General features: G+C 46.7%; 3 protein-coding genes across 7 annotated transcripts in view; 1 reads left to right on the top strand and 2 right to left on the bottom strand.

Annotated features, from left to right (window-relative positions):
• The window catches only part of ZNF846 (zinc finger protein 846), a 38,779-nt gene extending 23,300 nt beyond the window's left edge, over nucleotides 1-15,479 (bottom strand). For all 3 annotated transcript variants that reach the window (XM_074338212.1, XM_019744813.2, XM_074338216.1), the window contains exons 1-2: nucleotides 15,451-15,479; nucleotides 10,970-11,042 (exon numbers count right to left, since the gene is read on the bottom strand). The gene's annotated coding sequence lies outside the window, so the exon portion shown is untranslated. The remainder of the gene's footprint in view (nucleotides 1-10,969; nucleotides 11,043-15,450) is intronic.
• On the bottom strand, nucleotides 4,440-15,510 carry FBXL12 (F-box and leucine rich repeat protein 12). 2 transcript variants are annotated; one of them, XM_019745006.2, is made up of 3 exons: nucleotides 15,451-15,510; nucleotides 10,970-11,042; nucleotides 4,440-5,809 (listed from the first exon to the last, which is right to left on the bottom strand). In XM_019745006.2, the coding sequence occupies exon 3, from the start codon at nucleotides 5,807-5,809 to the stop codon at nucleotides 4,988-4,990; it is 822 nt and encodes a 273-aa protein (XP_019600565.2). In that variant the 5' UTR covers nucleotides 10,970-11,042; nucleotides 15,451-15,510; the 3' UTR covers nucleotides 4,440-4,987. The 2 variants fall into 2 exon arrangements, with proteins under 2 accessions (XP_019600565.2, XP_019600564.2); XM_019745005.2 differs by lacking the exon at nucleotides 15,451-15,510 and adding an exon at nucleotides 11,164-15,433.
• Nucleotides 15,511-15,996: 486 nt separating this feature from the next.
• UBL5 (ubiquitin like 5) lies at nucleotides 15,997-17,533 on the top strand. 2 transcript variants are annotated; one of them, XM_019745008.2, is made up of 5 exons: nucleotides 15,997-16,135; nucleotides 16,403-16,469; nucleotides 16,652-16,735; nucleotides 16,864-16,901; nucleotides 17,364-17,533. In XM_019745008.2, exons 2-5 carry the CDS (start codon nucleotides 16,414-16,416, stop codon nucleotides 17,405-17,407), a joined length of 222 nt encoding a protein of 73 aa, XP_019600567.1. In that variant the 5' UTR covers nucleotides 15,997-16,135; nucleotides 16,403-16,413; the 3' UTR covers nucleotides 17,408-17,533. The 2 variants fall into 2 exon arrangements, with proteins under 2 accessions (XP_019600567.1, XP_074194318.1); XM_074338217.1 differs by lacking the exon at nucleotides 17,364-17,533 and having other exon boundaries at nucleotides 16,864-16,984.
• Nucleotides 17,534-18,529: the final 996 nt, after the last annotated feature.

Below are 18,529 nucleotides of genomic sequence, written 5' to 3'. Positions count from 1 at the left end.
GCAGTGTAGAGCCTGACATTAAGCTTTTGATTGCTGAGGCATCCATTTCAAAGACATCCATCTCAAATAAACATTGCCAACTTCATGACAGTTACTAGCTAAACAACCAGATAGAAACCAGGCTGCCCACCCATTGTTTCCCTTTTAGAAAGCCCTGGGTAACCTAGGTAACTGCCACTTAAGTAACCCTGCTTTTCCCTTCTCAGGACTTAATTCCTGCTTTTAGGTTTTAAATTCATCAAGAAAGAGTGAACCTGTGAAACCTGAGGCCCCCACCCTCGACCCAAATAAAAGCAGAGTCCCAGGTTCTCTCTCTCTCTCTCTCTCTCTCTCTCTACCTGTGACCTTACAGTGTGGCCCCTCAGCATACTGTGTACCCTCCAGGATCTGTGAGTAATAAACTTTGTCTTTTTGAAGTTTCCTGCTGGTTATTGCACAAGAACCACAAGGGCTGGAGGAGGCACGTTGGCCTTGGTGACGGAAATGTCTGTGGGTCTCACAAGTTGCAGGGGCCCAGGTGAATGCCCTAGGCAGTCCTAGGCACTCCCAGTAGGCTGAAACCCACACAAAACACGTATGCAATCTTTCTTTAGTCTGAGTTAGGGAGGAAACTCCATTCCTCTGGCCTTCTGTGTCCAAGTAGGGTTGAATTCAGCTGAAGGGACAGTCCTGACCTCTCTGCACACACACCCACATACTTTTTATCTGACTAGTGGGTTTGGAAAAAGGAACTGAGCTTCCTTGGTTCACACCATTTCTCTCTCTTTCTGGGAGTCTGCTGGACCCCAGAGAGAGGGTATTTTGATCAGGCTGGGGCCTGGCAGTGATCATCCAGAGGAGCCTGTGGTTGCCCAGCTGTGCCACGCATGAGTAGATTTGGCAAATTCAGGGGTGAAATAATCAGAAAGACCCCTGGGGCCTCATAGTGAAGCCACATGCTCCAATCCTGCTTTTCTCCATCATGAAGCTGATTTGACTGGTTTCAAACTCAGGAGGGAAATTAAGAGATGCCATTGATTTTCTCCAGTCCCAACAGTAGACCAAGCAAGTTCTAGATTATATGCCAAACGTTTCACAATGATTCCCTCTGGGTCCTGGGATTAGAAAGCAGTCCACTTTCTGTAATGTTAACATTCTGTACAAGCCTGTATTCTTTTCCACATCAGGAAAAAGTATTTTTAACAAAAAAAGGACATATGTTTAAACACAAATATTCATCATCTATGAATGGGTAATAAATTGTACTGTAGCCATACGCTGGAATATGGTAGCCCCCCCTTATCAACAGGAGATAAGTTCCAAGACCCCTAGTGGATGCCTGAATATAGTTTATATAGTACAGGACCCTATATATACTGCATTTCTTCCTATACATACATACCCATGATAAAGTTTAATTTATAAATTAGGCACAGGAAGAGGTTAACAACAATAATTAATAAAATAGAACAATTCTAACAATACAAAAGTTATGTGAATGTGGTATTTCTCTATTGTACAGTGACGATGAGAGCTGACACAGTGCCCACAGGCTGAGATGAAGTCAGGTAAATGACATACACATTGTGATGTAGTGTTAGGGACATTCTGACGATAAGTCAGAAGGAGACCATCTGCATCGGGTGACCTTGGATCATTGAGCCGTGACAATGTCGGTGGTTGGGGAAACTGAGTATTTTCAGACCATGGTTGACTGCGGTTACTTAAAGATGATGGAAATGTTTATCTTTTTTTTTTTTTTAATTGGAGAATATTGGGGAACAGTGTGTTTTTCCAGGACCCATCAGCTCCAGGTCAAGCTGTTGTTTTCAATCCAGTTGTAGGGGACACAGCTCAGCTCCAGATCAAGTCATTGTCATTCAATCCAGTTGTGGAGGGCGCAGCTCACTGGCCCATGTGGGAATCGAACCGGTGACCTTGGTGTTATGAGCACTGCACTCTAACCGCTGAACCAACCGGCCGCCCAATGTTTGTTATCTTGATTGTGGTGATGGTTTCATGAGTGTATACATGTCAAAAGTTATCAAGTCACTCAAATATGTGCAGTTTATTATGTTAATTATACCTCAATAAAGCTTTAAAAAATTTTTTATATGTCTAGTCTTTAGTTCCTAATGGGGCACAAATACTGGGCCCTCCTTTCAGACACTATTACATGTAAACAAGGCAACTTCACATAATGGTCAAAATTGTGGAATAAAATTATTCAAGCTCTGCTATTTTAATAGCTATGCAACTTTGGGCAACTTAACTTCTCTGTGCCTCAGTTTCCTCCTCTGTACCTTCCTCATTGGGCTGCTGGTAGGAGTCATGCATGAAGGATTGAGCACTGTGCCTGACACAAAATAAATGCTCAATAAATGTCAGCTATTGTCCTTAACCTTTATTGGAGGGAGAATTAATCATGTTTTTATTTCCTATATTTTATGATGCTTTGACATCTTAGGGCCATGTTAGGCTAATAACTAGAGATGGAAAACAACTTGTTTTTGAGCTCACCTTTAAAATGAAAACCAATTGATTCAACCGCCTCTTTTATCTGTCTCCCATACTAAACCAATATTCCTTCTGCACTAAATCACCCCAGGACCAGTTAACAACTAGGGACCACCCCTAGAACTTAGAGCGCATTGAAATTATTCAAACTAGCCAATCCTAAACTTGCTAAGCTTGCCTACCCCGCTTCGCCCATTCCTTCCCACAAAAATCCTTCTGACCAATTCTGGTGCTCCCTGGTGTGGCCCTTCGTGGCATGGTATGCCCCCTTCTCTTGGGAATTGTAATAAACTGTCAAAGACAAGTCGTCTTCCTGTCTTGTCACCACACTTTCTATCATGTTAAAATTCTTGATTTCCTGTCTGTCATCTTGTCATTAAAACAAATCCCAGGTACACCTTTAAATGGAGGGTAGGTATCCTTAAACCTCCAGACCCTTATCTGGGGGAAGGCAATGGTTAGGGTAGGGGGATCCCGAGGGGAGGAGTTCTATCTGACGTCCCATAATCCTACCACCCCTCAGAGCTAAGCCAGGGAAAGGGTCACTATGGTAGAGCGAGTCCTCTAGAAGAAAGATACCTCTACCCAGTGCTGTGCTACAGCCAATTCATGGCAGCTCAGGAGAATCAATTGCTAAACTTTCAGGAATTTTGTGAACCAGTTGTTAAACTGTGGGTAGCTTGAAATCAACCGTAACAGTATTTACACCACAGACATCTGCACACATAGTTCCCCCTCCACCACCACCTGCTAACACTGACTGTTAAAAACATTGACACATGTAGCACTGCCTCTAATTTCACAACTTCTGCTCCATTCCTACTGGAAAGACAGGGAAGAGAAGAGAATAAGGAAGCTTTTTTCCCCTGGAGCTGCTCCAGGTGGGGCACCTGCTGCCCACCTCTAGGACCACCAGTGGGGCCCCGCACAGGACTGGTGTTGACCCTTCCATCATACTCCCCACGATGGACCCCAGACCTCCAGACACCTTCTACCAGCAAAACAGACTTCATTTCCCTCTGACACTGCTCCGATCCCCATGCCCCAGCCTAGATCAACCCAGCCCCCAGGTGCCGAGCTGGAACTGCCGGGTTTGTCAGTGTTGGACAAGTAGACCTTAACCGTGGCCTCATTGAGGGAGAACTCACACCCCAGGCCTCATGTGGCCAGATGGGGAAGGAATTTCTATTCCACCATCCAGTGGGAAAAACATGGAGAGACATCTGGGTCCGCTCTGACGGTGTACTTGGAGTAAGGAACCAAGGTTACCCAGCTCGGCCCCCTTGTCCCTCTCTGGCTCTGCCCACCACAGAGCAGGCACACTGGGCTGGTGGAAAGGTGGCGAGCCCACAGTGCCCTCCTACCCAGCTCACATCCTCAGTAACGCTCGTTTCGTGGGTAGGCACCCACGATCACTATCAGTCTGCCACCTGCATCTTTCAAGTGGTTCAGACTCAAAAGGCAGGAAGTGGAGCCACCGTGAGACCCCATCATCTCTCTGACTTCACTTCCTACTGCTCACTCCTTGTTCTCTTGACCATACTGACCTTCTTCTGGTTCCCGGAAAATGCCAAGTTCATTCCCATCTCAGCACCTTTGCCTTTTCTGTCTTCCTCAGCACTTCCTGGGGCTGGTTTGTTGTCACCATTCAGGTCTCGTCTCAGAGGCCCCCCTCTACCAAACATATGCGCTTCCATCAAGTGACCCTGTTTTACTGTCTGTGTTTCTGAAACTGTTCCATGGATATGCTCACCTGTGTATCACTCTGCCTTCTTTTCAGGTCCTGTGTGTTTGGTTCACAGGACCAAACTGGCCCAGTGCCCGCAAAATTGCAGGGACTCAGAAACGTTTGTTGAATAAAATGAATGCTGTTTTGGAAAAAATGAGTATTTTTTCTTTCATAGCAAAATAATATTGTGGAAAACTTGGAAGAATACAGAAAATACAACTCAGAACCTTTATTAACATGTTGATCCTGAGAGACGAATCACACCTGTGCTTTCTGTCTCCGCCATGCGTGCAGGCCTATCGGTGGTGTGTAGGTTTGTGGGTGTCCCTGTGGACAGTCCTTCCAGGCTTCCTAGGGGGCCCCGACCCCTCCGCTTCCTCTAACTCCTAAACACACCCTTCTGCATCCATCCTGTTCCTGAGGATGGCCCTGAGAACGACCCTTCATTGAGGACCTTCTCAGGCTTGGGGCTGATAAAGTGTAAGGCTTTGCAACATAACCATGAGGTAGCTGTGGTCTTCTCCATCTCCAGATGTGGGACCAGGCCTCCAAGAGGCTGGCGGATGTCACACAACTGGCAACACAATGAGGCCACACAACTGGCAAACAGCTCCAACTGTCTGGAGGCACCAAGGCCTCAGTTCTCTACCTGGGGCCTTCAGGCCTCTCTAACCTAAGTACCTGCCCCCTGCAAGGTGCTGCTCAGAGGGCCATAGGCTCATGAATGAAAACTCAAATGGGTCTCAGGAACGGGTGGTGCAGTCACATCCACCAGTCCATGGACTCTTTGGGGCAGGCCCTGACGATAACCAGACAGTGGGGCAGCCCCTTACACAGGGTCCTCTCAGCCTCCTGCCCCTCCCACCCCAGCCCCTGCAGTTCAAGGACCTTGAGCTTGGGCATGGTAAGGCAGGAGGAGATGATTTCCGCTGGGGAAGGCATTTCTGGGGTGACAAGTGGGCCCAGCAGGCACAGGCTCTCCAGGGCCGGCATTCCCTCCAGGACTGACAGGCCTCGGGCAGAGAGGCCCCTCACAGTTAGCCGGATCTTCCGCACGTCTCGGAGGTGGCGGCTGACGGCCCGGAGGGTGCTGTCGGCTGAGAGGGTGCAGCCCAGCACCTCCAGCCTCTGCAGGTAGCTCAGCTCCTGCAGACTCGCATCCAGCCCTGTCTCGGTCACTCGGTAGGTGCCGCCCAGCACCAGCGAGCGCAGGGCACGGAAGCGCGTCAGGCCCTGTAGGTGCTCGTCCCGGAAGGCGGGGACGCGGTCCAGCACGATGCACTCAAGCTGGGGCAGCACAGTGGAGTCCTGCCCCTTGAGGAGCCAGGCCATGGAAATCTCACAACTGTGCAGCTCCAGAATCCTCAGGGTGGAGGGCAGGCTGGAGATGGGCACCGTGCTCAGGTCGGCCACGTGCAGGCAGAGGCGCTTCAGGTTGGGGCACTTCTGGCCCAGGGCCCTCATCAGGGCTGGGGACAGCTGCGGGGCCTGGGAACCTGATAACAGGAAGCCACCCAGCCGCAGGGAATGGAGTCGGGATGCCATGTATCTACGAAGGAGGTGCCACATGACTTTAGGCCGCATCTATAAGAGCCAGAGATAGGGGTGACCAGGTGAGAGAAACAGGGGCTCTTCCAAGGTCCCCGCCTGCGTGGAGACAGACAAGCCCCAGCTGGGGTTCTGTTGCTCCCCTGGAATTTTGTTCTTCCACCGCCAGCCTCACTCCACCAGACACCTCCCCAGGGTAACAAGATGATTCAACCCCGCCATTTTGACTTTGAGATTTGAACAGAAGCAATGAGGGAAAGAGAAGATTATTACAGATTTGTCTTTAGCAACAGAGGGGCTTCTCATTATCTTCTGGAGTAAGAAAGAAAAGCAACCCACCACGATTATTATCCACCCTCCCTTTTGTTCTTGTCTTTTTTATTTTATACCTTTCTTAATGACCACCTCAGATACAAATAAGTAAAGCAAAATAAAACTGAAAAAGGCTAACACTGCCCGGGATAAATTAGATTTAGGTTAAAAAAAGAAATTGCAGCCACAGCTACAAAAATTAACCCAGGAAAGTTAGACTTCGTAGAAAACAAACAAAATATAACTAACTGAAAGCACGGTGCATGCATTTCACTGTGTGTACATTTTACCTAAAAAATAAAGAAAAAAATGCATAGTATAAATTTTGTTGACATCTTCCTGGCCAAATTAAAACCTGCAAGTTTGTACTCAGGGGAAGGCGCTCACTGGAAATACTGGCCACTAAAAAGTAACGCTCAAGGGTAGAAGCCATGGTTGGCAAAATTAAGGTGGATATAAAGCCAGTGGATGAATCAACTTTTACTTGTAAAAGACAAACCCTTTATGTTTCAGAATAACACATATTGGCTAGGATGAGGAGAAGCTGTTCTTGAGCCCTGCTGGTGGAAATTGGTCTGGCTACTTTGGAATGCAATCTGGTGGTTTCGATTAAAATTTAATATATACTCACTAACACCTGTTTTGTTTTGTTTTTTAATACAGATGTTTATGTTTCTGCATGCAGAGACTATCTCTAGAAGGATTCCAAAGAAAAAGGGAGCATTTGCTGGGGGAAAGAACAGGGTGTCTTGGGTGACAGAGTACAGGGGGCAGGGAGAGACCTTCCTTTTCACCTTTGACTGTTTTGCATATTTTGAATCCTTTGTACAGTATGTGTTATTTTTAAAAACTAATTCTTTAGTTTGTTTAAATGCATACATTGCCTGAACTAATAATACCTCTTTCTGGGAATTTACCCTAGAAAAATAGTGGTTTCTGGCAGCATTGTTCTAACAGTAAAAACTAGGAAGAAAACTGAATGTCCTTTGATAATAACAGCCACGTAGGCAGCAACTAAGAACAAAGTAGATCTAAAGATACTAACATATGCAACTCAAGACGAGCAGTAAATAGTGGCAAAATGATACCTTATAGGTAAAAGAAAAAAGAAACAATACTATATATTTTACATGGGCACAATTATCCTCATCATAATGGATAACATTTATTGAGTACCTATTGTTTGCCAGGTGCAGGGCTGAGCACTGAACTAGAAAGTTCGCACCTGGTCCTGTAGCAGGTATCTGGAAAAATGTCTTGGCCAGAATCTTGTTGCAAGAGAGAGAGCTCTGAGATTGAACACAGCCTGACTCCAAAAACCAATCTTGCTCTTGTAACTAACTACTGTACTTTCCTTCCCTGTAGAGGCACCAGGGTGTAAATGCATAGAAGATGGGACAGAAGGAAACACTCCACACTTAGGATAGTGGTTACTCTGGGGAAGGGTTAAGGACACCAGGAAACAACTGTCAAAGGCTCTTAGCTTCATCTGTGGCAATACTTCAAGTTTTGTTTTATTTTTTGTGGGTGGTTTGTTGTTGTTTTTTGTTTTTGTTTGTTTTATCTGCAGCTTATTTTGTAATGCATTTAAAAAAATAAAATGGATTGATGGATGTAAAGAGGGATGGATGGATGGATAAAGGGATGGATGGATCAACAGGTGCTAAAACAAATGTAGTTCAATATTAATGGTGGGTATCTGGGTGTTCTCTGTACTATTCTTTCAACTTTTACGTATGTTTGAAAATTTTCACAATAAGATGGTGGAATAAGTAACTAATCGAAAACAATAATAATTTTTTAAAAGGTGATCTCTATAAACATAATTTCTATACAGGGCCACAATTCCTTATCCAAAACCCCTGGGGACAGATGGGTTTCAGAATTCAGAAGATGGTGCAGATACCATATATAACACCATCAGTGGGGTCTAGGGCAGCACCCCATTATCAGGTTAATATTATTCAGTATACCATAAGACTATTTATTCTAAGTGGGATAAGGAAAAGGACATTAATAGCCTCACACCAGTTCAGGTCAAGTTTTGCCACCAAATGAATTTGTGCCAAGCTTCCAAAAATACTTTCCACTTTGAAAGATGTTTTATTTTGGAATTGCACATAAAGAACTGAAGATGAGAAAATATAAATGACTCTACCTCTCAGAAATTGCACTTCTAGGTTTCAGAGTAACTTGTACCTGGACAGAGGACAGACACAAGGACATTCTTGTGGAACAAGGACCAGCAACGTGGGTAACACCTGGGAGGTTGTTAGAAATTCAGAATCTGGAGCCCACTCCAGGCCACTGAATCGGAATCTGCATTTTAACAAGCTCTCCAGGTGATTTATTTGCACAGCAAAGTTTGAGACACTGCCTTATAACACTGTAATAGTCAAGAGTTGGAAATAATCTAAACATTCAACAGGAAAGTAGACAAACAAATTTGGTATATTCATTGAACAGCAGTTAAAGGTTTAGATTTACACATGCCAATTAGAATCTCAAACATGATGTGTGAATAAAGCTGGTTGTGGGTGGATACATAAGTAAAATAGCATTTAATTACTAACTAGTAGAATAGCATTATCTCTAACACCAAACACACAAACAACCCAATTAAAAAATGGGCAGAGGACATGAATAGACATTTCTCTGAAGAGGACATACAGATGGCCAATAGACACATGAAAAAATGCTCAACCTCACTAATCGTTAGAGAAATGCAAATAAAAACCACAATGAGATACCACCTCACGCCTGTCAGAATGGCTATCATCAATAAATCAACAAACAAGTGTTGGCGAGGATGTGGAGAAAAGGGAACCCTCATGCACTGTTGGTGGGATTGCAAATTGGTGCAGCCACTACGGAAAACAGTATGGAGGTTCCTCAAAAAATTAAAAATAGAACTACCTTATGACCCAGCAACTCTACGCCTGGGTATTTATCCAAAGAAATCCAAAACACTAATTCAAAAATATATATGCACCCCTATGTTTATTGCAACACTATTCACAATAGCCAAGATATGGAAACAATTGAAATGCTCATCAATAGACAACTGGATAAAGAAATTGTGGTACATTTACACAATGGAATATTACCCTGCTATAAAAAATGAAATCTTACCATTTGCAGCATGGATGGACTAGAGAATATTATGCTAAGTGAGATAAGTCAGACTGAGAAAGACAAATACCATATTATCTTATTTATACGTGGAATCTAAAGAACAGAATAAACAAGCAAACAAAACAGACTCAGCATCACAGAGAGAAAAACTGATTGTTGCCACAGGGGCGGGGGGTTTGGGAGATGGGGGAAGAGGTGAAGGGATTAGAAACTACAAATTGGTAGTTACAAAATTGTCATGGGATGTGAAATACAATATGGGGAATATAATAAATAATGTTGTAAAGATCATGTAGGGTGCCAGCTGGGTCCTGGACTTTTATCAGGGGATCACTTCATAGATTGTATAGATGCCTGACCACTGCGTGTACACCTGAAGCTGAAGTAGAATAATATTGAATGTCAACTATAAATATATATATATATACACATACATATATACATATATACATAGTCATAGGATGTAAAGTACACCATAGGGAATATAGTTAATGTAATTGTAACAGCTATACACCATGTCAGAGGGATAGTAGACTTGGGGGGGGTTATCACTCTGTGAGGGGTGTAAATGTCTAATCATTATGTTGTTTTATACACCTGAAACTAATATAATTAAAAAAAGCAAAACATCAAAAAAATAGCATTAGCGGGCCGGCCCGGTGGCTCAGGCAGTTAGAGCTCCATGCTCCTAACTCTGAAGGGTTCGATTCCCACATGGGCCAGTGGGCTCTCAACCACAAGGTTGCCAGTTCAATTCCTCGAGTCCCGCAAGGGATGGTGGGCTCCGTACCCTGCAACTAAGATTGAACACGGCACCTTGAGCTGAGCTGCCCCCCGGATGGCTCAGCTGGTTGGAGTGCATCCTCTCAACCACAAGGTTGCCTGTTTGACTCCCTCAAGTGATGGTGGGCTATGCTCCCTGCAACTAGAAACAGCAACCGGACCTGGAGCTGAGCTGCGCCCTAAGACTGAAGAGACAACAACTTGAAGCTGAACAGCACCTTCCACAACTAAGACTGAAGGGACAACAAATTGACTTGGGAAAAAAAAATAGCACTAGCTAAACTTCAGAAACACATTAACAATACCATATGTTGCTTATGGGCACACACATAGGAAGTGAATAAAAACATCAAAGGAGTGCTACAATTCCATTTTGTAACAGTGTTTACCTCTGAGGAGAGTTTCAAAAAGAGCAATAAATGTATCTGTATGTCTACATACATGTATACATAAAATTTGTATGTGTGTTTCACACGATTTGCGGCAAATAAGGCCAAAGGTTAAAATAGGTTAAATCTAGGTGGTGAGTACATGTTTGTGATTTGAAACCATGTTATCCTCTATACAGTTCTATATATTTGAAATAGTTCATAACAAAAACAAGCAAAAAAAATGCAAATGGTAGAAAGTGGAAAAGCTTCGGCTGCACTACTCAGAGAATTAATTCTGGAAATAAGCTGACTATGGAAAATTTCCCCACGAAAACTCATCAATAATAAGTGATTGTCTAATCATCAGCCAGCATATATTATGTTTGCTATGTGTATCCCAGGCACTACTCTAAGCCCATTCCTTGCACAATCTCGGTTATCTTCATTTTGGAGATGGGGAAACTGAGGCGGGAGGTCGCAGAGTAGCAGGTAAATGACAGGGCCAGGACGCGCCCCGGACTGCCTGGTTCGGAATCCAGGGTGGAGGTCCGGTCACCTGACTGCGGCCCAGGCCCGCCCGGTCGGCCCCACTTACCTTGTACAGCGTCAGGTCGACGTGTCGCCACAGCCACCGGTCGTCCACCAGCCTCTTCCAACGGTGACATACCCTGAGGAAGGAGACCCGCCGTTAAAGCAAGCCCGACCCCGCCGAGACCGGATCCGCCTCTCCAAGTGCGGCCTCCCCGAGGAGTAGGGGGTGGGGAGCGAAGGGTCAAGCGGGGGGCGCACCGGGAGAGGCGGATCCGATCCCGGACCGGGAGGTAAGAGAAGATCTCCAATAGGACCGAGTCCGGCAGGTCTGTCCAAGTTGCCATGATCCCGCCGACGTGCATTTCACTTCCGGCTAAATCAAGTCTGGGACGCGCCCGGGGGGCGCTGCAGGGGGCAGAGGTAGTGGGAGTGTCGGCAGGGCGATGGCCACGGCCTCCGGAAGCGGGCCGAGAGTTTCAGCTTTACTTTTGCAGGAAGGTGGTTGAGTCCCTGCGCTAGCCTAGCCGGACTTGCGTGTGCCGCGCCTAGGACGTGGCTTTGAACCTGAACGAAGCTCGGAAGGCGTGGCTGGGGCGATGACGAGCTCGAAGGCGGGGCTAGAAGACCCAGTTCGAGAGGCGTGGCTAGGGCGGTGACCAGGCCGTGGGGCCGGACTGTGACGAGGCTTGGGAGGCCAGAGCTGGGGACCAAGGCGGAGCCCAGAAGGCAGAGCTGAGGTGACCAAGCGTCCTGAGGGCGGGGTTGGGGACGGGACCACGAACGGGGGACGTGAGGGAAAGCTTGGCTTTTACTTTTTAGTGCTTAAGTGTTGAATTTTTCGTTTTGATTGATAGTGCCAAATTGTTCGTCACAGAGGCTGTGTTGACACTTCCACCAAATGTCACTCACTTTTAAAATAGCAATTCATAAGGGTAGTGAAATATATTGAAACATTCCCTTATTTCACGTTGCTGCCCGATTTGTTACCACAAACAATATTGGGGCATTCTTTTATATATCAGGGCAAATTTCTGTTTACTAAATATCTGCTCTTATCATCCTGTAATGACCCTTAGAAGTCCCCCAAGGCACTGTACCTCATCCCTAGTTCAGAGTCTTATGTACCCCAATGCCCCTTGCTATCTCTGTACTACTTGGGCATGTAGTACATGACGACCTAAACTTTTCACCAACAATTCATGGCTCTTGCATCACGACAATGCACCAGCTCACACGGCACTGTCCATGAGGGAGTTTTTAGCCAGGAAACAAATAACCGTATTGGAACACCCTTTCTACTCACCTGATCTGGCCCCGGATAACTTCTTTCTTTACTCAAAGATAAAGGAGATAGTGAAAGGAAGACATTTTGATGACATTCAGGACATCAAAAGTAATACCACACAACTCTGATGGCCATTCCAGAAAAAGAGTTCCAAAATTGCTTTGAAGGGTGGACTAGGCACTGATATCAGTGCATAGCTTCCCAAGGGGCGTACTTCAAAGGTGACCGTAGTGATATTCAGTAATGAGGTATGCAGCACTTTTTCTAGGATGAGTTCGCGAACTTAATTGTCAGATGTCATATGTATGAAATTTGGTTATTTTCTCTTGCTAATCTGTCTCATGTCTATTTGATTATTAGACCAGCAAAAAGAACCTTGAAAGTAGAAGAAAGTTTCTTCCTCCCTCATAGTATGTAGGTGTATGCATACATACACCTACATTTTTATTTCTACAGGATAAATAACCAGGAGACACTTTGATGGCTCACAGGACACATGAAGTTTACTTTTGAATAGGTTTTGCTAAATCACACCAAAAGCCTACAATGGTGTTTTTAATAAACACATGCAAAAGCAGGAATTGGAGATGTTGAAAATTGTTTTAAAAAGAAATGCAAGGCTCATCAAGATGTATACATTAAATGTGTGCAATTTTTGTATATCAATTATATTACAATAAAGGTAAACAATAGATCTATATTCTCACATTTATCCATAAATAAAAAGTAAAACACTATGGTTTTCACATATCAGATTAAGAGATGAAGCAGCCAGCAAATACCTCCCTGGCCTTGGTGTAGGAAACAGACCCTCTCACCCACTGCACGTGGGGCATAACTGAGGCAAGTTCTTTGAAGGCACTTTGACAATATCACATTGCAGCCTTTGTTGGACCCAACAACCCCATTTCTAGGACCTCAGCTTGTCAAAAAGAATGAGGTAGGTCATTCTGTGCTGCTTGGAACAATCTTTAGGATATTGTTCACTTTAAAAAATACAAAGTGTAGAGAACAGTATATATAGTTTGATCTCACTGAATATATATGTGTGTGTGTATTATATGCATACACACACACATTCAATAAAATGAATACACAATTTATTATGTGTTTCACTGTATACATAAATGCCTATATAAACACTAAGTTGTTTGCTTCTGTCCTTTGACATAACAAAATATTGTATGTTACTTGAAACGACAAGGTCCCTATCTCTATTGAAACATGTTATTAATATCTTGTTTTATCATTTTCTTGGGAGGTTCAGTATCACACATGTTTGAAGATGCAGAGACTATCTTTAGAAAATGGAAACTTTTAAGGGTAGTTGTTCCTAGGGAGCGGACTATGGTCAAGAGGGTAAGCAGACTTCGTGTGCTGCATATATACTTTTGTACTGCTTGACTTTTTACCATGTGCAAGTCTTACCTTAAAAAACATAAATTCTAAATGTTTATTAATAAATCAAAAGTTTGACATTTTTCCTCAAACAAGAGCACCGAGAAAATGCTTCCTGCTCTGGCATCCACCTTTCCACTGTGGAAGGAAAGGTGAAAGGAATTGCTCAGAGGTCAAGTCACTTGCCGGGGCCACAAGCCCAGATCTTTCTGATGCCAGCACATGGCCCTCTACCGCAGTGCTCTACAATGTGTCGGTCGTTGATTCCCTCTGGAAAGCCCACGCCATCATGCAGAGGCAATGCTCCCTGGCTCCCAGCACTTGGGCTTCCCCTGCAAAGCACCTGTCCCAACGTATTGCAACGACCTCTTCACTTGTCTTCTTTACTTGTCTTCCCTCTTCTATCAGAACTCTGGGGTGGCAGGTCGGCCTTAGTCACTGCTGTATCTCCAAGGCCTGCTGACAGGCTGAGATGGTGGGGAAAGCAACTCCCTCCAAACCTAAGATGATTTCCCTCTAGTGAACCCAGAACCCAGGTATCCCTGCCTTTGGCAGTTACAGTGGGTTCCTAAGAACCATCTCCTGCCCCGTATGCAGGGTGGAGGGAAGGGATCCCCACATCCAAGCTCCTTACTCTGGGTCAGAAACCCAGGAAACAAGGGTGGGAAGGGGGCCTGCCCAGCTTGCTCCTTGGGTCCTGACCCAGAACTCTCCCTCCTGGGAAGTACCTACCTTCCCCAGAAGGCGCAGCTCTGACAACAGATCTTACTACCACCCAGAGGTGGGGATGGGGCTGCCCTGCTCCTCAGTGGGCAGTCACTAAGTCCCTTCATGGGAAGCCCCACGTTATAATTACCAGGACGTGGGGAGGTGTCACTAAAGTGAGATGCCCTGTCTCCTGAGGCCTCTCTCCCTCTCACCTGCGTCCAGGGTAAGGAGTCTGCGCAGCATTGGCAGTCTAGTTCCAGGACTTCCCTTTGCCCCACCCCATCTCCTCTTCAGGATGGCTTTGCCCAACTGGAGCTGGCAGCCCCTCACCTCCCCACCCCTGCACATGGAGACCAAACTCCCAGCAATCGCAGACTTTATTTTCCTCCTCTTTCAGCAGCACTCCCCACCCCTTTCCAAACTACCCCAGCCCATAACTCAGCATCGTGATCCTGTGCTATCTTTGAATCACCGAGAAATTAGAACTTATAAAGAAATAAACAACTAACATTTACTCCCCTCTCTCCCCAATTACATATGTTCATTGTAGATAGTCTGGGGAAACACCAAAAAGCACCAACGAAGAAAATAAGCCTCAACAAGTCCCCCATCAACACCTTGTGTGAGCCTGTATTTCCATGTGAATGCAAACACACGCTCCTTCCAAACTTCCTGGGCACACCAGTGCCCTCAGCTCACCCTTGACCTTCCAACCTCCCCTCTTGGTGCATCTGTTCTTCCGCAGACAGACTCTTAGAGGACTGTCAGGGGCTGGTCCAGGACCTGTACTTGGGGTGAGAATTACTATCCCCTTTCCACAGATGAGGAACAATGAACGGGGCTCACTTAAGGCAAAGATAAACCTTTTACTAAAAAAGTCATACGCCTGGGGCATGACTACTCACCATAACCTGCCCAGTTAGGAATTTATGATCAGATCACCCTGTTAGGTTATTTACCGCAGCACCCCTTTTCATCCACAGAACTTAGGGAAGGTGCCCCTCTGTCCCACCAGCCCTGGGGAACCACACCACTGGTGGGAACCACACCAGCAGTCCAGGGGCTGCCGGGCAAGGTTGAGATCTCCTACAAAGTGCACACACCACATTCACCCCCCGCCCAGGGCTCGTACGACCTTTCTTGAAGATACAGACTTGGGAGATTTTTGCACGTGTGCTGTTTCCACTTTCCTCCTCGGTGTTGCAGGTTCGCGACCAACGTGGACTCCATTCTAATAAGTGCTGATATAGAGGTCCGGATCAGGCAGCGCCTCCGCTTATTAACCCCCGGTGGCCCGAGGGGGCAGAAGCAATTGCCAGAGGGGTGTGGTGAGCAAAACGCTTCCGAGACCCAACCCTGAATGAAGGCAAGAAGTTGGACGGGATGACTGCAGGACTCGACCTGGCTCCCCGTAGCCCTGCTGGTGCAGTAAGAGGCTTCGTGGGGCTCAAGAACGGGAGGTCACACCCCTCTCCGATGTCCCCCAGGTCCCTATGGAGTCCCCACCAACTGACAGTGTCTCCCCACAGCGAAGGGGCCTCAATGAGTTGGGCGCCGGTCCCTGACCTTTGACTCTCCCTCCACGCCCCTTCCCCTGTCCTTGCGAACCGACTCCAAGTGTCTCCCTGCCCAGAATCGGACCCCAAAGACGCGCCTAGGAACCTCAAGCCCCCGCCAGGTTTGGGACAGTAAAGAACTCGGCCGGATGTTGATAGGCACGAGGAGGGGCGGGCGCTTTCGGCTGCGCACTTCCGCTTCCGGTTCTCAGCATAGACTCTGGTCCTGGTTCTGCTCTCCAGCGAGGAGGTTGTGGCGTCGGCAGGTTCTAGGCGTTTCGAGGTGAGTGGGGCCAGGTGGGGCGGTCCGGAGTCGGGGAAAGCTGATGGCACCCGCCCATCTGCGGTCCACCGGCCTGCGAGAAGCGACCTGAAGGGAGGAGGCGCGGCTGCCTGGGCTCCGCCGTCCTGGGACGAGAACTTGGGCCCCGGAGGACTCGGGTCTGGGGGGTTTGGGGAGTGAACGAAAGTCTCAATAACCGGAGGTTTTGGGGTCTGGGAGACCCTTGACCTCCTGACTCCGCTGCCTCCCAACCCCCGCCCCGTGTAGCTCCCGACAGGATGATCGAGGTGGTTTGCAACGACCGTCTGGGGAAGAAGGTCCGCGTGAAGTGCAAGTATCCACGGGTGGCCAAGAGGCAGTGGTCCGTGGGGTGCTTGGCATGAGGCACCTCCGTGTGTGTTTCAGGGTGATTTTAGTTAAACGCGGGAGAGGGGGCGAATGGGGTCCTGGCAGAGCGCGTTCAGCTCTGCAGTGTCGTCCTCCCCGTTCCATTTTCCTTAACTCCTCTGCTCCCAGCACCGATGACACCATCGGGGACCTTAAGAAGCTCATCGCAGCCCAAACTGGTACCCGTTGGAACAAAATCGTACTAAAGAAGTGGTGAGTGCAGTGGCCGAGCTGGGGGCTGGACTGTTGGGTTGGGGGAGTGCTGCGGGCAGCCCTTCGCTTAGGCAGGGCTTCCCCAGCTTGCCTCCATGGTCTCTGTCTGAACGGTTTCTGTCCCCTAGGTACACGATTTTTAAGGACCACGTTTCTCTGGGGGACTGTATCCTTTGTGTGATTTCTCGAGGAAGGATCTACATACCCATCCTGGTTCTCTTTGTTAAATACTGAGTCTATCTGAGATTATGCACATAAGGTGCTTAACTTAGTATGTGGTAAGCTTTTAGAAAGTGGGAGTCACATAATTATTTTGTTGGGGAAGGAGGGTGGTTGAATGGTGAAATATTTTGAGGTTTAGAAGACACTTTAAGGTCAAAATACTTATTACTGAGCTCCACCTAGTGTGGACAGGAGCTCAGGGTGGAGTGAGACTCCAGTATGTCTGTTGTGCAAAAGCAGCATTAACTTTTTTTTTTTATAGTTTTGATTCTGTCCAGATCAAAATGACAGAGTCCATAGTGGCTCCCTTGGCCCTCAGCGGAGCGCTCAGCACCGTGATCCAGCTGTGAGAGATGAGAGGGGTGGGGATGGAGCCCACAATGCTTCCTTAACACCTTTACTTCAGATGAAATCCACGACGGGATGAACCTGGAGCTTTATTACCAATAGAGCAGAATTCCTTCCCCCTGTCCTGCCCTCCCCTTCCGTCACCCCTTACTTCTCCCACCCTCACCCCCCACACTGGTATGGATGCTTGTTTTTAAAAAGTCATGTTAATAAAAACTTAGAAGCAGTTTCGTTGTTGTCATCTTTGAGTGAGGGCTATCTAATGAGGGGAGGCTGATATCTGGTGGTCACTATACTCTCAGTACCCAGCTACTCAGTAAGAGCCCAGGGTTGACTGGAACAGTGAGGGAAGAGTAAGTGAGTAGATTGGGAGCCTGTGTAGAATCCCAGACCTCTGGGGCTTGCCATGGGTCTCTGAAGGGCAAGAGATCCTGGGATTATTGTCATCCTAATAGACCAAGGAGCCTCTGGGTAGGGACAGTACATATAGTTAGGAATACAGGTTCTGGATTCAGACAGACAGCTCTGATACCAACAGCGACCCTGGGCAAGTTACTTACCCTCCCTCAGCCTTCATTTCTTTTTCCAAACTGGAACTGATAGTGTTTACTTTATTGTCCTGTCGTGAAGTATAGATGAGATAAAACATGGTTAAACATCTACAGTTCCTGGCGCTTATGAAATCCTAGTGGACAGAACAAGACAGTGTGGCATAGGCTGAAATTTGACTGATCTTACGTAGTGGATTTGGGGAAGTCAGCTTCTCTGATCCAGAGTTTTCCCCTTGAGAAAGGGATACCATGATGGCTTACATATCAGTGAGATAATGCAGTTAAAATAACACAATGTCTGATAAATAGTGCTATTAGGTGTCTCCAGCCTTCTCCCATGTGTGAGTACACAGGACGCCAAGCACCCCATCTCTGTTCCCCTAGCCAAAGATCCTGGGGTTGACCTTGGCCCTGTCCTTTCCCAGAGCTGCATTCTGGAGCCCTTCTCAAGAGCTTCACCCACAACCTGGCTCCATCCCTTCTCTCCTCTCTTGTATTGACCTGCCCTGGCCTCAGATCATAAACACAGTCGAGTGTAGTCCACTGACCCTTCTCTTTCCCCCAAAGTCCCCACAGCCTTCTGCCTTCCCTTCACTACCAAGCTTTTTTTTTGGTTGTTTATTTGTTTCTTACTACCACCAAGCTTCTTGGGAACTGCACCTGTCAGCTGTCT

This window comes from Rhinolophus sinicus, linkage group LG07 (assembly GCF_036562045.2).
Source record: "Rhinolophus sinicus isolate RSC01 linkage group LG07, ASM3656204v1, whole genome shotgun sequence".
NCBI lineage: Eukaryota > Metazoa > Chordata > Mammalia > Chiroptera > Rhinolophidae > Rhinolophus > Rhinolophus sinicus.
This window is presented reverse-complemented; position numbering and strand designations above follow the sequence as displayed.

Coding starts and splice junctions, on each gene's coding strand:
- FBXL12 (XM_019745005.2), bottom strand. CDS start 11,267: ATGCACGTCGGCGGGATCATGGCAACTTGGACAGACCTGCCGGACTCG. Junction 11,043..11,163: donor GATCGGATCCGCCTCTCCCG/GTGCGCCCCCCG, acceptor CTCCTTCCTCAG/GGTATGTCACCGTTGGAAGA. Junction 5,810..10,969: donor TCGACCTGACGCTGTACAAG/GTAAGTGGGGCC, acceptor TGGCTCTTATAG/ATGCGGCCTAAAGTCATGTG.
- UBL5 (XM_074338217.1), top strand. CDS start 16,414: ATGATCGAGGTGGTTTGCAACGACCGTCTGGGGAAGAAGGTCCGCGTG. Junction 16,470..16,651: donor AAGGTCCGCGTGAAGTGCAA/GTATCCACGGGT, acceptor CTCTGCTCCCAG/CACCGATGACACCATCGGGG. Junction 16,736..16,863: donor AAAATCGTACTAAAGAAGTG/GTGAGTGCAGTG, acceptor TCTGTCCCCTAG/GTACACGATTTTTAAGGACC.